At 56.7% G+C, this 19,241-nt stretch overlaps 2 protein-coding genes across 5 annotated transcripts in view; one reads left to right on the top strand and one right to left on the bottom strand.

The window, feature by feature from the left end:
* TTLL4 (tubulin tyrosine ligase like 4) overlaps positions 1 to 17,858 on the top strand; it is a 49,085-nt gene extending 31,227 nt beyond the window's left edge. For all 3 annotated transcript variants that reach the window (XM_075117690.1, XM_048868679.2, XM_048868678.2), the window contains 10 exons: positions 1,027 to 1,155; positions 1,567 to 1,689; positions 3,580 to 3,678; positions 4,461 to 4,595; positions 5,677 to 5,814; positions 9,434 to 9,536; positions 10,736 to 10,946; positions 14,982 to 15,052; positions 15,988 to 16,070; positions 16,614 to 17,858. In XM_075117690.1, coding sequence (XP_074973791.1) covers positions 1,027 to 1,155; positions 1,567 to 1,689; positions 3,580 to 3,678; positions 4,461 to 4,595; positions 5,677 to 5,814; positions 9,434 to 9,536; positions 10,736 to 10,946; positions 14,982 to 15,052; positions 15,988 to 16,070; positions 16,614 to 16,773 — 1,252 coding nt within the window. In that variant the 3' untranslated portion in view covers positions 16,774 to 17,858. The remainder of the gene's footprint in view (positions 1 to 1,026; positions 1,156 to 1,566; positions 1,690 to 3,579; positions 3,679 to 4,460; positions 4,596 to 5,676; positions 5,815 to 9,433; positions 9,537 to 10,735; positions 10,947 to 14,981; positions 15,053 to 15,987; positions 16,071 to 16,613) is intronic.
* Positions 1 to 19,241, bottom strand: part of ARPC2 (actin related protein 2/3 complex subunit 2) — a 308,635-nt gene that overhangs the window by 258,236 nt on the left and 31,158 nt on the right. The window lies entirely within an intron of this gene.

Raw genomic sequence — 19,241 nt, 5'->3', positions numbered from 1 at the left:
CCCTTTGCAGAGCTTCTTCCCGAAACATACCTGGAGGAAACCTTCCTCTTTGTGAAACAGTTTGTGGCAAACACTGAAATCATTTCTTCCAGCATCAGCCTCAGATAATCTGCCTGGCAGAAGCTCCAACTTCAGCTCTCCCCCCGTGAAATACAGATCTGTTGTAATGTAGTCCTGGTGGCTTTCTGCTCCAGCCAGCAAAGCTGTGAATTCTGTAGGCAAATCACTCAGAAACTTCCCCGCAAGGCTGAAATGGAACTGGCTGGAAAACAGAAATTTGTTCCAGCGAAAAGTTCCATGGTTTTGAAAACTTTTCCATCCCAAATTAGGATAAAAATTCAAAAATGTGAAATTTTTGAAGGAAGAGATTGACAGGAGAACCAAAGCAGAATCCTTCAGCTGGCTGGCTGCCTGCCTGGAAGGGCCTGGTCAATTTCACTGTCACCCCTTGGCAGAAATTGACAAACTTCCAGATGAAGAGCCATGGTTTCAGTTTTTTCCAATGGAAGATCAAAATGTTACAGCAAAATTGAAATTTCTCCCCTGGTAAATTTTGGTTTTTGCAAAAAGGGCATTTCTGATGGGAAATTCCCCACCAGCTTTCTTCCCCAAACTGAGCCGGGAGTCTGTCGGAGGTAGCCCTTTGCAACGTTCACCAACTTACAAGTGTGAAAAACGTCTCCTTCCCTAAGCTCTTATCTCCTAAATGCCTTGTGCAATTAACCTCCCTGCTCCCTCCTCCATTAGTAAGAAAGCTCATGCAGATTGGATTTGTTTTAAGGCAGATTGGTTCAAAACAGGGCTCAGAATGGAAACCATAGGACTGCAGGGTCTCCCTTGTGGAAAGCTCAGTCCTCGAATTGCATTATTTGGGTAGTGATTCTCGGTACTGCGCCCACCAGCTGCTGGTGCCAGGCCTTCTCCCAGCACCGAGATGCTGCGTCTCCTGCAGCAATGATCAGGGAAGGCCCCCTCCTGTGCCATACAGAGTTTATCCCACTTACCTGGCTCTCTTGTTCTTTGCAGATACTTGCACAAGCCCTACCTCATTGGCGGGAGCAAGTTTGACCTGAGGATTTATGTTTACGTCACTTGCTACGATCCCCTCAGGATCTACTTGTTCAAAGATGGATTAGTGCGCTTTGCCAGCTGCAAGTACGTCCCCAGGGGGAGCACTGTCTGCATGGGGGTGGCCGTGGTGGGCTCCGCAGGCGGGAGCCTTTTGACACACCGTGCTTACAGTGTGTTAGCCGCTCCCCTAGCGGGACGCAGCTTGTGTTGATAGGTTCGATTCTGGGAGGGGGATGCTGGCAGCCCCATGCGCAGCAAAGAGATCACAGCTGCGGGTGCTCGGGGCCATCGGAGACCGTGTTCTCTTGTGCCCCTGGCTCTGAGCCCCCGTGGGCGGTGGGCAGAAGGGCCGTTAGTGTGCCCTCCTGGGAGGGAGGCAGCAAGGTTGTGTTGGAGCTGGCATTGGAATGGAGTTCGTGCTGCCAGCCCCACGCCTATTGGCAATACCTGGCTCAGTATCCGATTGGCTGTTCGTTGTCCTTCTCCCCGGCCCAGATATTCCTCCTCCATGAAGAGCCTCAGCAACAAGTTCATGCACCTGACCAACTACAGCGTGAACAAGAAGAACGCGGAGTACAAATCCAACTCGGACGAGACCGCTTGTCAAGGGCACAAATGGTAGGGGCTGGGGGGGCGGTGCCTGGCATTGGCAGAGACCAGGGCAAGGGCAGCTCTCCTTCGCTGCACTCTGGTTCACTGAGTGGTATTGTGCTGGTTCACTGGGTGGTATAGGAGCATTTATATCCTGCTTCTGTGCACGGAGCTCAGAGCGCTTTGCCAGGGTGCAGCAGCAGCACCTCTGTTTTAGGTGGGGAAACTGAGGCAGGGAGCGGGCGAGCGGGCTGGCCAAAGTAGGAGGGGAGGGTCACTGGTGGAGCTGGGACTAGAACCCGGGTCTCCTGAGTCCGGCTCGGGGCTTGGTCCCCTGGATCACATGTGCCACACGACTCGCTAAAAGACGCCTGCCCCGCTGAGTGATGCGACACTCTGCTGCCGCTCCAAGGCTTTTACCTTTCAGTTCTGCTCTGCAGAGTCTCTCAGAATGGCCCCATTGACTCCATGTTTGGGTTACGTATAAAAACCTCCTTCTCGCTGCCACCCCGACTCACTCTCCCTGGAATCTGAGGCTCATATGCTGGGTTCTGTCTGGCTCGTGAATCATCCCCTATAGAAGAGATTCTGCCAGTCGTTTTCTGCCTAACTGACATCGGTGCAACCCTGCTGTCTTCAGACTCTGTCTCCATTCACGTCTCCACTCCCAGCTTCCACAATTTGGGGTACAGAGGTAGAACAGAGCATTCTGGGGAGTGGGTGTATTTCTGGGGGCAGAATTTGGCTGTGCCATTGGAACTTGCTTAACAATTCTGATGCATGAGGCTCCAGCCTCCCGGCCCCCTTCCCTGGGCACTGGGCCAGCTCTGCTGGGCTGATGGGGATCCAGGCCCCTCCCGTCACTGTGCTGGGTCTGCCGGGCTCAGAGGAGCAGAGATGCCACGTTTGTCTGTTACGTTGCCACCGCTGCCTGACTGCACAGGGAGCAGCACTGGGGAGATCTTGCTAATCGCTTCCGAGCAGGCCTGCTCCGCAAAATGGGGGGAGGGGTGGTTCTGCCCGTGGGTGTTCTGTGATGTGTCCATTGGCTGCTCTCCCCCACCATGCAGCAGTGCCCCCCAAGTGACGAGTTCCCAGGATGCCAGGCTGTTCCTGTCTGGGTACAGGCACTGGGGTCCGAGGCCTTGGCAGCATTATAAATGGTGCATGATGCCACTTGCTGCCCAGCCCGAGAGATGCAGCGTTGCGCCCTGAGACCTGCCGTTGCCATGTTAAAGATGAAGGCGATGGGAACCTTCCCCCTCTCCGCCGCATGACGTAACCTTTGGGTTCCTGACCCCTTGCCAATGGGGCCATCACTGAACAGAGTTTGAGGGCCCCTGGGTGAGCATCTGGATGGGCTGGTCTGTTTTCTGCCCTGCTGGGTGTGGTGTGGGAATCTCCAAACCCCCGGGGGCTCCTGTTTCCCTCACCCATACAGCCTTGGGGACGCTGCTTTGGCTCAGAAATGTCTGTTCTTGGAATCTAGCTGGAGCCTGGTAGCTGCCTCGGGAAGGAATACTGGAGGGAGAGTTTTGTGCAGGGCCTGGTCCAGCAAGGGACACCCCTGTCAAGTGGTTGCTTTGGGGCGTCCCGCTAAGAGCGTGGTACATGTGTAGTTCTCATCAGTTCTTTCGTCACGCCCAACAAGAGCAGCAGCCAGAATCGGAGGGCAGCTGCCTGCGGGAAGGGGAGGGTGTGGGGCTCTCATTCTGGGAAGGGGGCACTGGCCCTTCCCCCTGGTTGCCCAGCATTGATTGTTTCCTGGTAAGGTGCCCCACCATGGCTCCGGGGTCATTGGGACCTAGCTAAGAGCAGGGAAGCAGCTCCCTTTAACCTCTGATGTGCTGGGGCTGAAGGGAATGCTGGGAGGCAGGGCCGGATCTGGTGACCTCCCTTTGCTCTCTGTCTCCACAGGGCACTGAAAGCGCTTTGGAGCTACCTGAGCCAAAAGGGGGTCAACAGCGAGGCCATCTGGGAGAAGATCAAGGACATCGTTATCAAAACAATCATTGCGTGAGTCCTGGGGCCCCTCCCAGCCTCTCTGCAGGAGAGTCCACAGCAGCTGGGGCTGTTTGCAGACCCCTTCTTCCTTGACCCCACTGTGCTTGAAAGCCCCTGTCTCTTGGCTTTCTCGCCAGAGCCCTCCCTACATCCAGCTCTGTCCTCAAAGCCATAATAGCAGCCAGAGATCAGTGGCCATCTAGCGCTGGGGCTGGACCCACGAACTGGATCCAAGCTGCCCTTTGGGAAGTTTGGATCCCACCTCTCTCTGCTTCCTGAGGCAAATCTGTCAGGACCGGTTCTCGGTACAACCAAGGGGTGGGTGTATTTTCTCCTCTCCATGGCACCTGCTGGAAGGCACGTGGCCCTTCCCACCATGCACTGAGTGGAGAGAAACCTCTGTGAGTACGTGACCTTGTGTGCACAGCAGGGGACAAGGCCTTCGAGTGCTTCGTTTCTCTGCTTAGCTGCCCTGACCCCTCTCTGGATGGGGAAGGAGGCAGGAAGTTCTCTCGTGCTGGGGGAATCTTATTCTTAAAGCAGATCCTCCCAGCCTGGGCCTGGACGTGGCTTCTTGCAGATCTGCTCTAGGGGGATCCCTCGGGACCTGACTTCAGCCCCAGGCGTGGTGGCGTGCTGCACCGCTGCTCCACACGGGGCTGGCCTGGCATTAATTCTGCTCCCAGAGGGTGCGTTGAAACAGCTGGGGAGTAATGCCCAGCAGCAGTGAGACAGCTGGGAACGTGCGAGTGGCCTACCCGTCCGAAACCAAGCGTCTGCTCCCCTGCCGTCAGGTCCGAGCCCTACGTGAACAGCCTGGTGAGAATGTACGTGCGGCATCCGTACTGCTGCCACGAGCTCTTCGGCTTCGATGTCATGCTGGACGAGAACCTCAAGCCTTGGATCTTGGAAGTGAACATCTCCCCCAGGTAGGCCGCTGGCATTCCCCTGCGTCGCTGGGCGGGGGGTGACCCTTGTGTACCAGCTCCCTAGCTAGCCCCGTGCCCCTGTCTGCGATCAAAGACGCACGCTGCCGTTCGTCGAACCCTGCTTCGTGTTGTAGGAGCACGACTCGCTCCTGCTGGGGGGAGATCGTACCGAGCATGGACTCTTCCTGTGTGTTCTCGGTCCTAGCAGCTTTCTCTGGTGCCCCGCCGCTGGGGTTGGGCGAGCCAGTCGCCTCGTAAGAGCTGGGGTGCTCACTCCTGACTCTGGGGTCCTAGACCTCTGCAGTTGGAGATATGCCCTGGTAGTGATGCCGACCCATCCGTTCTTTAAGTGGGAGCACCCTGACCTCCCCTTACCTAATCCGTCCGCTCAGAGGAAGGCACTGCGTTGTTTGAAGCGCTGCGAGGGACCGGAGCAGGGCTGCGTCTCATACCCCCAGGGGACTGGGCAACAAGGCTGTGGCCTAGTTAGACCTGACGAGCGTAGATGTCTGTAGGTCATGGGGAGCAGAATGCCTCCACTGCGTGCAGCTGGGAAGCCCTCCTGCTCTGTGAGCTAAGCGCCTGGCCATTGGGTCCCGAAGGAATTCCCTGCGTACATGACCGGCCTGGCTTTCGCTGATGCATCCTGAAGTAGGAGATGGGGATAGATGAAGCGGTGGGTCAGAGGTGGCTCGGCAGTTTCTACGTTCCAGACAGCGAAAGTGACAACGGTCTTGCAGCTGCCCGCTGACACCAGGGAAAGGAATGGGTGGTTCCGGTTTTTAATGGATGCCTGGGCACCAGTCCTCCCCCTCAGTGTCCTCAGCAGAGAAACCCCCAGGCTGACCAGGCAGGGCTCTGTCTAGGGCGGGCTGAGGCACATGAGTTCAAGGCAGTGAGGCTGCCTGTGCTGTCCCTTCCTCCGTGGAGAGGGGGCGCTAGTCCCCAGGTTTGTTGATTTCGTAGCTGCCACCAGCATTCAATCAAACTGAACCCAGACAAGCCCCATGAATGGCTCTCCAGCTGGGGGAGGCGGGCAGGGCTCCTGGAGCTCAGACAGGTCCGTTTGATTTCCTCGCAGCCTCCATTCCAATTCGCCGCTGGACGTGAGCATCAAGGGCCAGATGATCCGGGATCTCCTCAACCTGGCTGGCTTTGTTCTTCCCAACCTGGACGACGTGGCATCAGGCTCAGGGAGTGCCAGCAGCTCCGCCATCAGGTCAGGGCGAGGCTTGAGAAGGGCCTGGCTATGTGGCCTCTTCCTTCCAGACCCTCTAGCAGGGATGGACATGCCCAGCTGCCGATGCTCCATGGCATTCCCTCCCCCCCGAGGCTCTAAGCCATGCTGACAGTCTAAATCAAGGCTGACCTTGGGTTGCCAGGTGCCCAGTTTTTGACCGTAAAGTCTGAACAGGGGATCTGACGGTGTCTGGTCAGAAATACTGACCAGACACCCGAGTCTGGTTACTGTGGTGGGGGGAGGCGCTGGCTCCTTGCCTGCACCAGCCCATACTCAGCTGGGGCTGCCTCCTACCTGTCGGGCAGCTGCAGCTCCCAGCCCAGCTGCGCAGGCCAGTCCCTCCCGACCTGGGCAGGGGGGAGGGGGAAGCAGTGAGTGACGGGGTAGGGGGAAGGGGAATGAATGGGGGGCTGGGCTTTGGGTCCCTCTTGCTAGAGTGTCTGGTTTTTAAATATTAAAGTTGTTAAGCCTAGGCTGACCCATGGGAACGTGGCCTGCAGCTGCCCTGATCTTAACCCGCAGGGGTACCCTGCAGCGCGCCGGTCCCAGCATGCTCCATTACCTGTGTGCATCCTCCTATTGGTGGAGCCACCCTGTGTGTAACTAGCCACTAGACTTCCTGGCAGGCATTTCCACTGTAAACCCTCAAAGGCCTTCGTGGGCCCAGAGAGGCACCATGGTAGGTTTGCCCTGTGTTCCCACGAGCTGCAGCGTGATCAGGTTCAGTGCATCCGGGGCCTGATCTGCATATCTGTCCCTCGGAGAGGATGGGCTGCTCTTGGTGCTGTCACCACATTCAACGTTTCCTCTTCCTGGCGGGGGAGGGGAGGTTCCTTGCTGCATCTGAGCGCTCTTGCGACCACAGAAGGCCGTCAAGGAGGGGAGATGATCCGGGGCACTGGCCGTCCCTCTGGCAAGTCTGGACCCTGTTGTCCCTGGAAGTGGCTACCAATGGGCAGAGGTCCAAGCGTTAAGTGTCCGTGCAAAACAGGCCGTTGTGGCTGTAACTGCAAGTTCACAGGGGCAGTTGTGCCTTGTTCAGTTTGCAGGAGTCTCTGCTGTTCATCATTTGACCTGCACCTCTGAATATGCTGTCACCAGTCTGTGTTCAGGGACTGTCCCCCGATCACCGGCTGCTTGTCTGTCTGAGATGGGCTAGGTGCTTTATTACGGCTCCCGCACAGACCTGCAGCCCTTCCCTTTGGCTTTTATTAAAGGGGAAGGCGATGCGAGAACTAACCCTGCCTCCAAACGTAACCAGGGTGAACAGCCAAGGAGGGGTGATCAAATGGATTTAGTTCCAGCTCTTCTTTCTGCCAGCTGCTTTGTGAGGCACGCTCATGTACCCGCTGTGCCCCCCAGCCCCCACACTCCCACGGCCACGGGCTGGCTAGAGCAAAAATAGGGCCAATTTCTTGCATACTTGTGGCCGTTCAATATATGATCTGTACCTCCCTAAATGCAGCATTTTACTATTGCAGGAGCAGCTGCGCACCTCCCAGCATTGGTATCAAAAAGAACCTCGAAACGTTTCATGTCACTGCTGTCAGCAGCTAATCATAAGAGTTACGCAGCAGGCTCCTGCCATTTCCGTTTAGGCTGAATCTCTGCTCAGTTCATATTCAGTGTTTCTCCTCCTCTGCTGTTCAAATCCCACCTGGCCACGTGCTCTTGTTAGAACTCCTGAGCCGGGGGGCGCTTGGAATCCCTCGGTAGTGACCTTAGTCGTTCAGTCGCTGGCCTCTGGGACTGAACCAATGCCCCAAGCTCAGAGCTAGGGGTGCTGTGCAGCTGAATGCACCACCTCTCAGAGGAGGCCCAAAACTGATAGCTACAGCTCAAGTGTTAGCCCAGGTGTGACCAGGAGCCAGCTGAGGTCACTCAATCAGGGGGAACTGCAAATAAACGCTGGTGGATATTCCAATACTTAGATTTACCCAGCCAGTACAAAACACCTTCTGTAGTACCTCCCTGGTGACTCAGACGTCCAAACAAGACAGTTCCCTTAAAGTGCCCAGCCTCAGGGCTCCATCCAGACACACCTGTCAAACATATGATGATAAACTCTGAAAATCTTGTCTCATCATATAAAAGAAAAGGTTCTGCTGACCCCAAAGGACCAAGCCCCTGACCCAGCTCAAATAATAACTTTAGATCTTACCCCAAATACACGCTTACAGTCAACTCTTATTAACTAAACTAAAATTTATTAAAAAAGAAAAGGGAGAGTGTTGGTTAAAAGATCAATATGCAGACAGACATGAGTTCAATTCTTGAGGTTCAGATACACAGCAGAGATGAGTTTGTAGTGGCCAAAAGTCCTTTTAGAAATAGTCCAGAGGTTATAGTCCAATGTCCGTGTTCAGGGTGACTCCAGTCAGTGACTGGGGATCTCAATCCTGATGGCTTAAGGTTTCCCCCTCTCGAAACCCAAAGCAGATCTGAGATGAAGAAGAATCGTGTCCCAGGGTTTTTATACATTTCCAGCAGCCTTTTGGCCTGAGAAAACAATCGGCTTTACTTTCCTTCTCCCAAACACCTTGGCCATTAGCCCAGGGTCATTTATCCATCAACAGTTCAGACGCCGGTTCCCATAGCCTTCCCAGAGACAGAGATGAGAATACTGCTTCACTCAAGCGTCTTCCTAAGTGTCCGCAAAAGGCACAGGAGGACTTGTGGCACCTTAGAGACTCACCCATTGATTTGAGCATGAGCTTTCCTGAGCTACAGCCCACTCCATGTTAATATTCCTCTTTTGATCTTTGAATCAAAGCTATAGCCATAGACAAGACTTGTTTGCCTACATCACAAGACCTGAGAAACATCTCCCCTTCTACCTCTAACAATGCCGGCTGCATTTCAAATCGCTATTCATTTACATCTCTTCCTAACCAGTCTTTAAAGTTCAGCCACGGGTCAGGTCAGTCTGTGAGTTAATTAACTCTTTCTGGCCCTGTCACTTTTCAGTGAGATCTTAATTTTATTAAGATGTTAAAACTAAAAAAAAATGGTACAGAGTTTAAGCGTAGACAATTCTGGTTATCAGGGAATAAGGTACAGATTATCAAGGGGTGCAAAGTTCGGTTTAGGATTGGATGGCGTAAGGAATACATAATCTGCAACATCCCCCTGATTGGGGGTGAAAGGTTAACGGGTCAAAGTACAAACATTGAGATATGGGGGGTACGTTGTTCAGATAATGGCTATGTTCAGGTGTGGGATATAATGAGCGGATACGATGATGAGGATGGATTGACCCTCATTTGGTGAGATTTAATGTTCAGGGAGTTTATGGTTCCAGTTCATATGGTCCATACACTCATAACGTCACATCAGGTCTGGCTGCTTTCCATATCCAGCAGCTCCCTTTTCTCCCCCACTTCTCCCTGCTGTTTCGGGTGGCTGGGAGGTGGTTCTTCACTTCCTGGGATAGGCCGCTGGTGCCCTTAGGCTGCTGCTATAGTTCAGTGATCTTGGAGATGCTGTGGAAGGGGGTCTCCTTGCTGATCTAAGCGTTCGTGGTGGAAGCAGGAAGTGCTGACTGAGCCGAGCTCACCCTTCGGTGGGGAAATAGTGATTGCACATATCCTTTGCTTAGTCTAAGCAGCACCACGAAGGAGAAGCTGAAGTCGGCCCCGGAGCAGTTCACGGCAGAGAAGATGAAGCGAGCTTATTACTTGACACAGAAGCTACCTGATCAGGTGTGAGACGCCACTCTTCCCCAGCACTCGCCGCAGCTGCTTCGGTCTGGCCCCCCCGACGAGTTGGCACTGTGGCATGTTCCCGAATTTCAGTCCCCTGCTGTTTATCCCCTTTTCACACTGCATCCCCTCTGACTGGGGCAATCAGGGTTCAGTCCAGTTTGTCAAATGAGGCCTCCTCTCAGGAACTTCTGGTTTTCATCCTTTATTTGCCTAAAAATTGAACAGCCCAGTTCCCTCCACAGTTGTTTTCATGCCACTTGCTTTACGTTTGCAGTGGTTACATCCTGACGTCCTACCTCTCCATGTAGCGCGGTAGCTCTCCCGGGGGGAGAGCTGTCTGACAGGCGCCTGGACCACCAATAAATTCGTTCTAGGAGAGAGCAGGACAGACCTATGAGGGCGACTGTATAAAGGGGTGGCTTGTGATGGTGGGGGCAGGGCTCAGCCGCCCTGGGGGTTGTTTCTGGTTTGTATCTGATGTTCCTAAAGCTCATGCTTCAGGGTTTGTCAGCCACCAGCAGGGGTCAGGAAGGGATGTATACTGGGGGCTTTTTAAATCTCCTGCCTCTGAAGCATTGGGGTAGCCACGTCTAGAGACGGGCATCGGGCGCGGAGGGGCAGGGCTCTGAGGTGGCATGGAGCATTCTCTCTCTCAGGTGTGTGGCTGGCTGGCTCCGGCTCACATGCCCAGGGTCTAGCTGATCTCCGTATGTGCGGTGGGGAGGGAATTTTCCCACAGCTCAGAGTGGCAGAGATCTTGGGGGTTTGTCTCCTTCCTCTGCAGCGTGTGGGTCACTTGCCAGGTTCATCTGGGTGTATCGCATGTCAGCATTGCCCTCCATGACGGGGTCCTTGGGCACTGATGCCCCTCGCTCCCTCCTCTCCTCTGCCTGTGGTATGTCATGGGCTGGTCTCCTGTGGGCTGTGCCACTCAGGGTCTCATGTCCGTTGGGAAGGTTTAACCAGGGGACTTAGGGATTGGGACTCTGTCCCCAGCTCTGCCACGCCTCCTTTGGGATCCTGCAGTTAACCTGTGTGCCTCAGTTTCCCCCTCCTTAATACCTGCCTGCTGCTCAAGGGACATCCACTGTCCAGTGCACTGCGGTCCCGGGGTGAAAAGCACCGTGGGGCTGGACAGTAGGGAGGGGCATGGGAATCTCTAGCTCTCTGTGACCCTGGGGCACTCTCCGCTGCAGGATTTCTACTCCTCCATCCTGGACATCCTGACCCCAGATGACGTGCGGGTGCTGGTGGAGACAGAGGATGAGTTTTCTCGGCGCGGACAGTTTGAGCGGGCGTTCCCGACCCGGATCGCCATGCGGTACCTGCGCTTCTTCGAGCAGCCGCGCTATTTCAACATCCTCACAGCCCAGTGGGAGCTGAAGTATTACTTGAACAAACCCAGAGGTAACCAGCTGCCCCCGGAGATCTCAGCCCCGGCGCTGGTGCTGGCCAGGGCAGCCCCATGCTGGTGGCTCTAGCTGGCTGGCGCACCGGGCTGAGTGGAGCAGGCTGTCTTCACAGCAGCACTGGGGAGCTTGTTCCTGTGCCAGGCTGTGTGGCACCTGAGGGAAGCCCAGATCGCAGCTACTGAGCAGCCATCAAATGGTTGGACAGCCCAAGACTAGGCAACCCTGAGAGGTGTGTCCACCTGTTTGGGGCTGGGCAGGGCTGGGCCTTGTCACGTTGGTCATCCGGTGCCGTCATCAAAAACAAACACACCCCGGGCCAGTCGGGACCATCTGCCCTTCTGCATGAGGTTTTGGGGCCAGCTGGCTGTCCCACGGCCATCACGTCCCTAAGAGACCTGTGCTTGCTACATGCAGCAGAGCACCTCCACCCACACACCCTGCAGCCGCTCCTCTGCTGGGTCGCCGCTTTGCGGTCACTGGTTCTGAGCGCCCCTGCAGCCCCAGGCTCAGTGTGTTCTGTTTGCTCTGCTGTGAGCAGAGCCCAGCTGGCCTAGGGGCCGTTCCCCTTGGGGGTGTTGTAGCTTGTCCTTCCCCTGTGCGTTAGGCCAGGCTGCCTGTATCTCCTGCAAAGTCGGCACGCCCCTTTCGGCAAAGGGACCGGTTGGTGCTCAGAGCACCTGTAGAGTTCACCGCTGTCCCCTACACAGAGGGGCTCTCGCCCTCCCTACCCCACACCCACCCGAAAGGGCTGAGCTGCAGTGCTGTCTCCAGGTACGCAACGGGCGCCTTGCTGCGAACCTCTGGCCCTTCCAGTAACGTCCCGGCACCGGAGACGGTGAGCGCTTCTCCCCGTCCCCGCCGTCCCGGGGGAAGGGCATTAGACTGCTCCGTTTCACTTGCCGTTTCCCAGGCCCTGGCCCCCTCCTAGGGTCTGAGATCCCAGCACTGCTGGGGAATGTTCAAATTGTTCAGCAACCCCCCGGGAAATGTCTGCAGTCTGTTCGGGTTTGTTCCCACCTGGGAAGCGGGGGGGGATCAGGTCTGTGCCCCCTTCTTTTGCTGCCGTGCGATGTATGAAGGAGGCCTCTGAAGTGAGGGGACAGTTCTGCCTGTTGAACACTTGAAATGCAGGTCTTGTCTCCCCTGGGAGACTCTCAGCCGATTAGGAGCTAACAGGACAGGCAGGGGGTATCCAGGACAGGGGCTGTGTACCTGGGGGAAAGCCTGGACTAGCCTTGGATGCGGATTAATCTAAGCTCCACGAGGGCACTCCGTGTGGAATAAGAGCCCCCACATGAGTTGTTGTGCTTTAAATCCGCTCCCAAGCTCCTTCACGCTAACTTCCCCACACAGACATGCCCCTACTTGAGAGGGGAAGTGATTTCTCTTGAGACTGCTCCAGAGCCTGTCAAACACTGAGAGGCAGATCTTTGAGCCAGCATCTCCCTCCCCTCCATGGAAGAGCTGTGTCCATGGCAGACCTCGAGTTCTCCAGCAACACCAGAGATCCTTCCACATGAGCAGGGAAGCCAGCCCAGCCCCGCCCGGCATTTCCGCTGCAGCCGAAAAGGGCCCAGCCCCAGCCTTTGTTCCCCCTTCGTTCCTGGACATTCCGTACGGTCCCCCTTAGAAACCAGCCGCCTTCTGCAAGGGGTGGCAGCTGACTGCAAAGCAGCCCCCTTTGTCTCTTGCAGACGGATTTGGCCCTGCGGAAGCATCAGGCTGAATGGCCTCTCGCCTCCCGCAAGTGGCAAAATGCATTTTCCCCTTCAGGCCGCTGGGCCGTGTTGCAAGGTCCCTGAAGGACAGCAGGGCCCCCTCTGTTAGATGTGCCCAGGCCAGGTACCAGAGCCATGGTGACTCCAGCGGGGAGGCCTCACTCTGCCTGGCCCGCACCCCCCGGCGTCTGACTTGGCAGCTGAACGTACTGTGGTTCCCAGCTGCCAAGAAGGGGACAATGCTGGCTCTGTGTTCTGCTTTTTCGAAGGCCCCTTTCCCTGCTGGGCTCCGTGTACAATGTGACTGGCAGGGAGCCTGGCAAGGGCTTTGGGGCATATAGGATCGCCAAGCTGGGCTGTCGTTCGGTTGTTACCAGGCAGGTGTAATGGGCCCTGGGATGAGATCAGGCTGCCCTGGGGCATTCAATGTAACATCCCTTCTCCTTTGAGAGGACCCAGGGGGTTTCCGCTCTTGGGATGTGCCCTGGGCCAAGTTCAACTCAAAGAACACCAGGCACAGTCATAACCTGCCCCGTCCAGCGACACAGGCTCTGTTTGCCAGCCTGAGAGCTCTCTACCAGTGCCGGGTTGTTGGACAGATCCCAGCTTATCATAGAATCTCAGGGTTGGAAGGGACCTCAGGAGGTATCTAGTCCAAGCCCCTGCTCAAAGCAGGACCAACCCCAACTTAGAATCATAGAATCATAGAATATAAGGGTTGGAAGGGACCCCAGAAGGTCATCTAGTCCAACCCCCTGCTCAAAGCAGGACCAATTCCCAGTTAAATCATCCCAGCCAGGGCTTTGTCAAGCCTGACCTTAAAAACCTCTAAGGAAGGAGATTCTACCACCTCCCTAGGTAACGCATTCCAGTGTTTCACTACCCTCTTAGTGAAAAAGTTTTTCCTAATATCCAATCTAAACCTCCCCCACTGTAACTTGAGACCATTACTCCTCGTTCTGTCATCTGATACCATTGAGAACAGTCTAGAGCCATCCTCTTTGGAACCCCCTTTCAGGTAGTTGAAAACAGCTATCAAATCCCCCCTCATTCTTCTCTTCTGCAGGCTAAACAATCCCAGCTCCCTCAGCCTCTCCTCATAACTCATATGTTCCAGACCCCTAATCATTTTTGTTGCCCTTCGCTGGACTCTCTCCAATTTATCCACATCCTTCTTGAAGTGTGGGGCCCAAAACTGGACACAGTACTCCAGATGAGGCCTCACCAATGTCGAATAGAGGGGAACGATCACGTCCCTCGATCTGCTCGCTATGCCCCTACTTATACATCCCAAAATGCCATTGGCCTTCTTGGCAACAAGGGCACACTGCTGACTCATATCCAGCTTCTCGTCCACTGTCACCCCTAGGTCCTTTTCCGCAGAACTGCTGCCTAGACATTCGGTCCCTAGTCTGTAGCTGTGCATTGGGTTCTTCCGTCCTAAGTGCAGGACCCTGCACTTATCCTTATTGAACCTCATCAGATTTCTTTTGGCCCAATCCTCCAATTTGTCTAGGTCCTTCTGTATCCTATCCCTCCCCTCCAGCGTATCTACCACTCCTCCCAGTTTAGTATCATCCGCAAATTTGCTGAGAGTGCAATCCACACCATCCTCCAGATCATTTATGAAGATATTGAACAAAACCGGCCCCAGGACCGACCCTTGGGGCACACCACTTGATACCGGCTGCCAACTAGACATGGAGCCATTGATCACTACCCGTTGAGCCCGACAATCTAGCCAGCTTTCTACCCACCTTGTAGTGCATTCATCCAGCCCATACTTCCTTAACTTGCTGACAAGAATACTGTGGGAGACCGTGTCAAAAGCTTTGCTAAAGTCAAGAAACAATACATCCACTGCTTTCCCTTCATCCACAGAACCAGTAATCTCATCATAGAAGGCGATTAGATTAGTCAGGCATGACCTTCCCTTGGTGAATCCATGCTGGATTCAACTTGTTTTCATGTGGGAGGGATTCGGAGCCCCATGGAAACAGATCAGCTGGGTTTGGAAAGAGACAGAGTAGTTTTGTGGCTACTCTTTGGAACTGCCGTGTTAGGAGAAGGGGAACCAAATCTTCAGGGCAAGAAGCCGATCAGTGAGCTGGTGTGTTCTAGGGCCGTCCCCTTCCCCTGAAGCATCCCATATGGGCCCCTGCCACATGCAGGAGACCAGACTTAAGGGCCCAGTCTGGCAAAAGCTATTGTTTCTGGGTGTGGCCGGGGACACCCGGAGGGGTGTGACATGCCAGGAGCCCAGCCTCCTCTCTGGGTTGCCTGCATCTTACTGCTTGCCCGTCCTTTCCTAGGTTTGGATCTGTTAAGAAACTGGTGTCACAAGGGATACCTCAGCGGGGCAGTGACGGACTTGGCCCAGACGGTGAGTGTCTTCCTCGATCCGGCTGTCCACAAGGCTGTCCCTCACCGTCTCTCTCAGGTCCTTCCCTCTTTTCGGGCCCATGAGCTCATCCTGGCCAAGTGTCCTGAGTCCAGAGGCTTTCCCTGCCTTTGAGCGTGGCTGGGAGGAAGCCCCATGGCTCTGGGTTTTCATCACTCACCGCTTCCTCTAGTTTCCTCTCCCTCCCTTAGCGCCAGCGTTTTCCCTGCTCTCCCCACCCATATCTCTGCCTGTCTGGAGCTCCCTTCTCTTCCAGGCTTTCAAGGGTTCTGGGGGCACCTGGCCCATCAGTGCCATCCAAGGCCACTCAGTAGATCAAAGGCTAGTACTGAGACGAGCGTTAGGTGTTCAGGGCACTGTCCAGACACTCCATTGGCAAGCCCTCTGCCAGGGAGCCTCTTTAAACCTGCCCCGATCTGCCTTGGGAAGAGAGGCTTCGTTCAGCTCCCCCTGGGCTAGGAGTGGGATTTGGTCAGCCAAGCGTAAAGGCCGAGTTCTCTCCTTTAATGGGCCCTGGGAGTGCGCTCAGGAAACAGCCGTAACCCCAGGGATGCTGCAGCTCGGCTGGCTCCCTGGGGCTTGGGCCTGGCGTCTCCCTCCCGCGGGTACCAGCCGCCAGCAGCTTTCACGGGTCAAGCTGCAAGCAGAACGCATCCGCCTGCCTGTCGTGCAGAGCCATGGCCCTCAGCCTCCAGGCCCCGTTAGATGTTCCACCGAACTCCCTTCTCCCCGTCCACCTCCGGGGGACACCGCGGGACCCGTCGGGTCGGTTCTAGCTCTGAGGCTGAGGAAGCGACGGGCTCTGGTGCGATCCGGCGATTGCAGCGTGTGAAAGGCGCCTTTTAAACCACTTTCCCTGACTCCGTCTCTGCCCTGAGCAGGGGAATTCTGCCATTACCATTCTTCTCCCCTCCTAGTGGTCACTGCCAAGGCCCCACCTCTTCCCCAAGAGTGACAGCCACCTGAATGGCTTCTGCAAACTGGAATCGGGCCAGTTCAGGTGAGTCCCGGGGCGTGTCCCCAGTGGCTGCAGCCAGGGCCTGTGGGGAGGGGCGGGCGTACCTGGCCTTGGGGCTGCCCTACTGGGAAGGAGCTCGGACGGATGGCAGAGCTGCACTGGGGCGGGATGAGGGGCTGCCCACCATGCCTTGGCTTTCGAAGGAGCCGTCGGGCTAGGCTGACGCGCCCACGTGCGTCTCCTGGGTTCTGGGCACCCCGCCCATGGCACTGGAGTGGGCGTGGCGGGAGCTTGCCCAGCCCTGGGGAGCTGGTCAGGGGTGCAGGGCACACTAACTTCCGCAGCCGCTTTGTAACGAGCGGAGCTGTCCCGTCATCCTGGGTGCTCCTGCGTCTGCCTCTTGCCCCCCGCAGCGAGCCGGGGACTGACGCCAAAGCCTGCCAGGCCGCGCCTGCTGCCGCTGCCCCAAGGGGGCGTGGCTGGGACGTTTGGGGGCGCGGGCGGATCAGAGCGTTCGAAGCATCCCTTTCTCCGGAGCTCCGTGTCCCCAGGCACTAAGCGGCCTGATGTTCCCTTTTCCTGCAGCAAACCTCTTCTGAGAGATGCCGAGGAAGTTCCCAAGTCCCCGGAGCCCAGCGCTTGCCCACAGAGTTTACCTCTGATCAGATATGCCGGTGGAGCCATCAAGAAACCCGTCCTCCCGCGGACACAGAGCCACCTGTCTGACTCCGCCTTGGTCATGTGACCGAGAGCCAAGGGCCCCTCGCCCTGGCGGGGGGCCGCACAAACCTACCTCAAAGGAAGAGGCTGGCGCTGGAGGCTGGCGAGTCGGGGGCGACTCGTGGGCCGCGCACGGGCCAGAGGGTATTTTTGGAGAGGGATTATTACTCGGCCAAAGGGTTAGATGCTCAACGTATAGTTTTTAAAAACAAAAGAAACGTTCAGGCACCGAAGCCTTGAGAAGGCAGGTTTGTCCCTTAGCACGGGGGGACTGCAGATCTGCAAGTGCCTCTCCACTGCCAAGTGCCCTCGCGGGGAGGGGCCGGAGGCTCAGCCGGGGCTACCGAGCAAAGGGGCGGGGGTACGTGTGCTTTGACCAGGCTGAGCTCTCGCTTGTATGGTTATCGCAGGCTAGTGTCTCCCGAGCCCTGGTAGCCCGGCAGGGCTGAATTCCTGCTAGCCACCAATCGTGGCTTGTGACCCCCAACTCAGCCTTGCCAGGCGCTGCAGCTGGCCCTCAGGCTCCATTCCTACGTTTCTCTTCCGGAAGGAGAAGACTTTGGGGTCTTTTTAATCCATGTGCGTCGGCCCTACAAGAGCAGCCCCTGAACTCTTAGCAAACCTCCCCCCTCCACTCCCCAGCCTGACCCTGGTCCCCGAGGGGGGCCAAGGGGGGCGTTCGAAATCAGGGAGTTGTCACTGCAGTAGCCGCTAGCAGCAGCTGCTGCTCCGCGGAGACCCTGCTCGGGCCCCGTTACACTGTAAACGCAAGGCAGGCAGGGGAGCCCAGCCCAACAGGCTTGTCTCCTGCCCCTTACAAACATTGTTGCACTCAGTAGTGTAGATGGCCTCTTGGCTCTGGTCCCTACCCGGGCCAATGCTTTGGTGTTTGTCTGGTGAGAGAACCCGAGGGCCATCACATGGCGGTGAGCCGTTAGCACTGGGCGGTGTTGGGGTGGAGATGGGGCCATATACGGTACATGCCCAAAGAAGGATTGCAGCTGCCCCCTGCTCTCTGAGGCCAGTGCGGTTCCGGGAGGCCCCATCTCCTCGGTTGGGGCCTTTTTATCTGCCTTTTGCCAAGGCCCTCCATTAAACTTTAACACCCGAGCTGCGCTGCCTGATTTGTTCGGCAGGGTGCGCGCTCCAGCCAGCGACTGATCTTCCATCAGACAGTGGGACGGTTCCTCCTGTTCCTTTCTCCTGTCTCAGCCCAAACCCCTCCTAGCCCAAGGGAGCCCAGTGCTGCTCGGGGCCTCAGAACCAACCCCCCGCCCCCCATTTTCTCCCCGGTCTTTGCCCTGCTCGGTGACCCGCTCTCTTTCTGCGGGGAGCCTCCCCTCTGAGCTGCGCCAATGTGCGGGCGAGGACGGCTGCAGCCTCTGCTAATCCAGCCATTTGCAGGGAGGGCGCCGGGGCAGGGGGCGGCCGTGTAGGTACAGTCGCACCTGGCACCACGAGGGAAGGACACTTGCTACTTTCGTGCTGGGTGCTGACTGATGGCTCGGCTGACTCCGTGTCCCCAGCCCTGGGCGCCAGGAGCCTGTTTAATGTTCTTGGTCATGGGTCGCTGCTGATCTGTCAGGTTGGGAGGGGACAGGACGGCAATGGCAGGAAGGGCTTAACCCCTTGTCTCCCTTGTCCCCCCGCCCAGAGGCTCAGCTCCCCACAGTGGCTAGAGCCAAGTCCCAGCGGGCGATAGGCCATCTTGACCTGAGCAGCGGGGCTGTGCCATGCTGAAGGCTGGTATTAAAGATGAGGGCTGGCTGCTCTATTGCCCCGAGCAGGGTTCGCCCCCAGCACCTCCCACGTCTCTCACCTGCTGGGTAACGGTTGGGATCTTTCCAGATCTGACTGAGCTGCTCTGGCCCCGGGGGGAGCAGCTTGGGGGAAACCGGCAAGGGGCAGGGGCGTCTCGTCCGCACTGATGGTGAGCAGGCTGCAGTGTAAGTGCTGTAATTCGAAGGCATCTTGCTGCCAGGCCCCTGGGCTTGCTCGCTCGGGCTTTGCTGGAGGGCAGGGGAGCTTGTTAGCCTCTAAGGTGCCACAAGTCCTCCTGTTCTTTTTGCGGTTACAGACTGACACGGCTGCTACTCTGAAACCTGCATGAAGTAAATGTCTTAAGGGGGGACGTAGGGGAGCTGCACATTCACCAGACGGGTGAGGGTCTTCTCTCCTCCTGGCACGGCGAGTGCCCGAGGGCTGCGAGCAACACTGAGCCTCTGTCCGGGTCTCGCTGGAAACCAGCACCGGAGCTGGGTTCGAGCTCCAGGACCTGCCCCCTGCCCTTTGCATCCTGCACGTTCCGAGCCCAGTGTGCTCAGCCCCCGGGGCTATGGAAAGGGGGAGACGTACCCGGATCTGCAGCGGTCCTGGCAGTACCACCCACAGCAGCGGACTCCTAGGACCCTGCCCTGGTACGCGGGGGGAATGGGATGGTCCACCTGCAGCTGGACTTTCTCCCCGCTGCCCCATTCCTCATCTGTCTACCAG

Source organism: Caretta caretta, chromosome 11 (genome assembly GCF_965140235.1).
Source record: "Caretta caretta isolate rCarCar2 chromosome 11, rCarCar1.hap1, whole genome shotgun sequence".
In the NCBI taxonomy this organism is placed as follows: Eukaryota; Metazoa; Chordata; order Testudines; family Cheloniidae; genus Caretta; species Caretta caretta.
The sequence above is the reverse complement of the archived record's forward strand: the minus strand, read 5'-3'. Positions and strand labels throughout refer to the sequence as shown.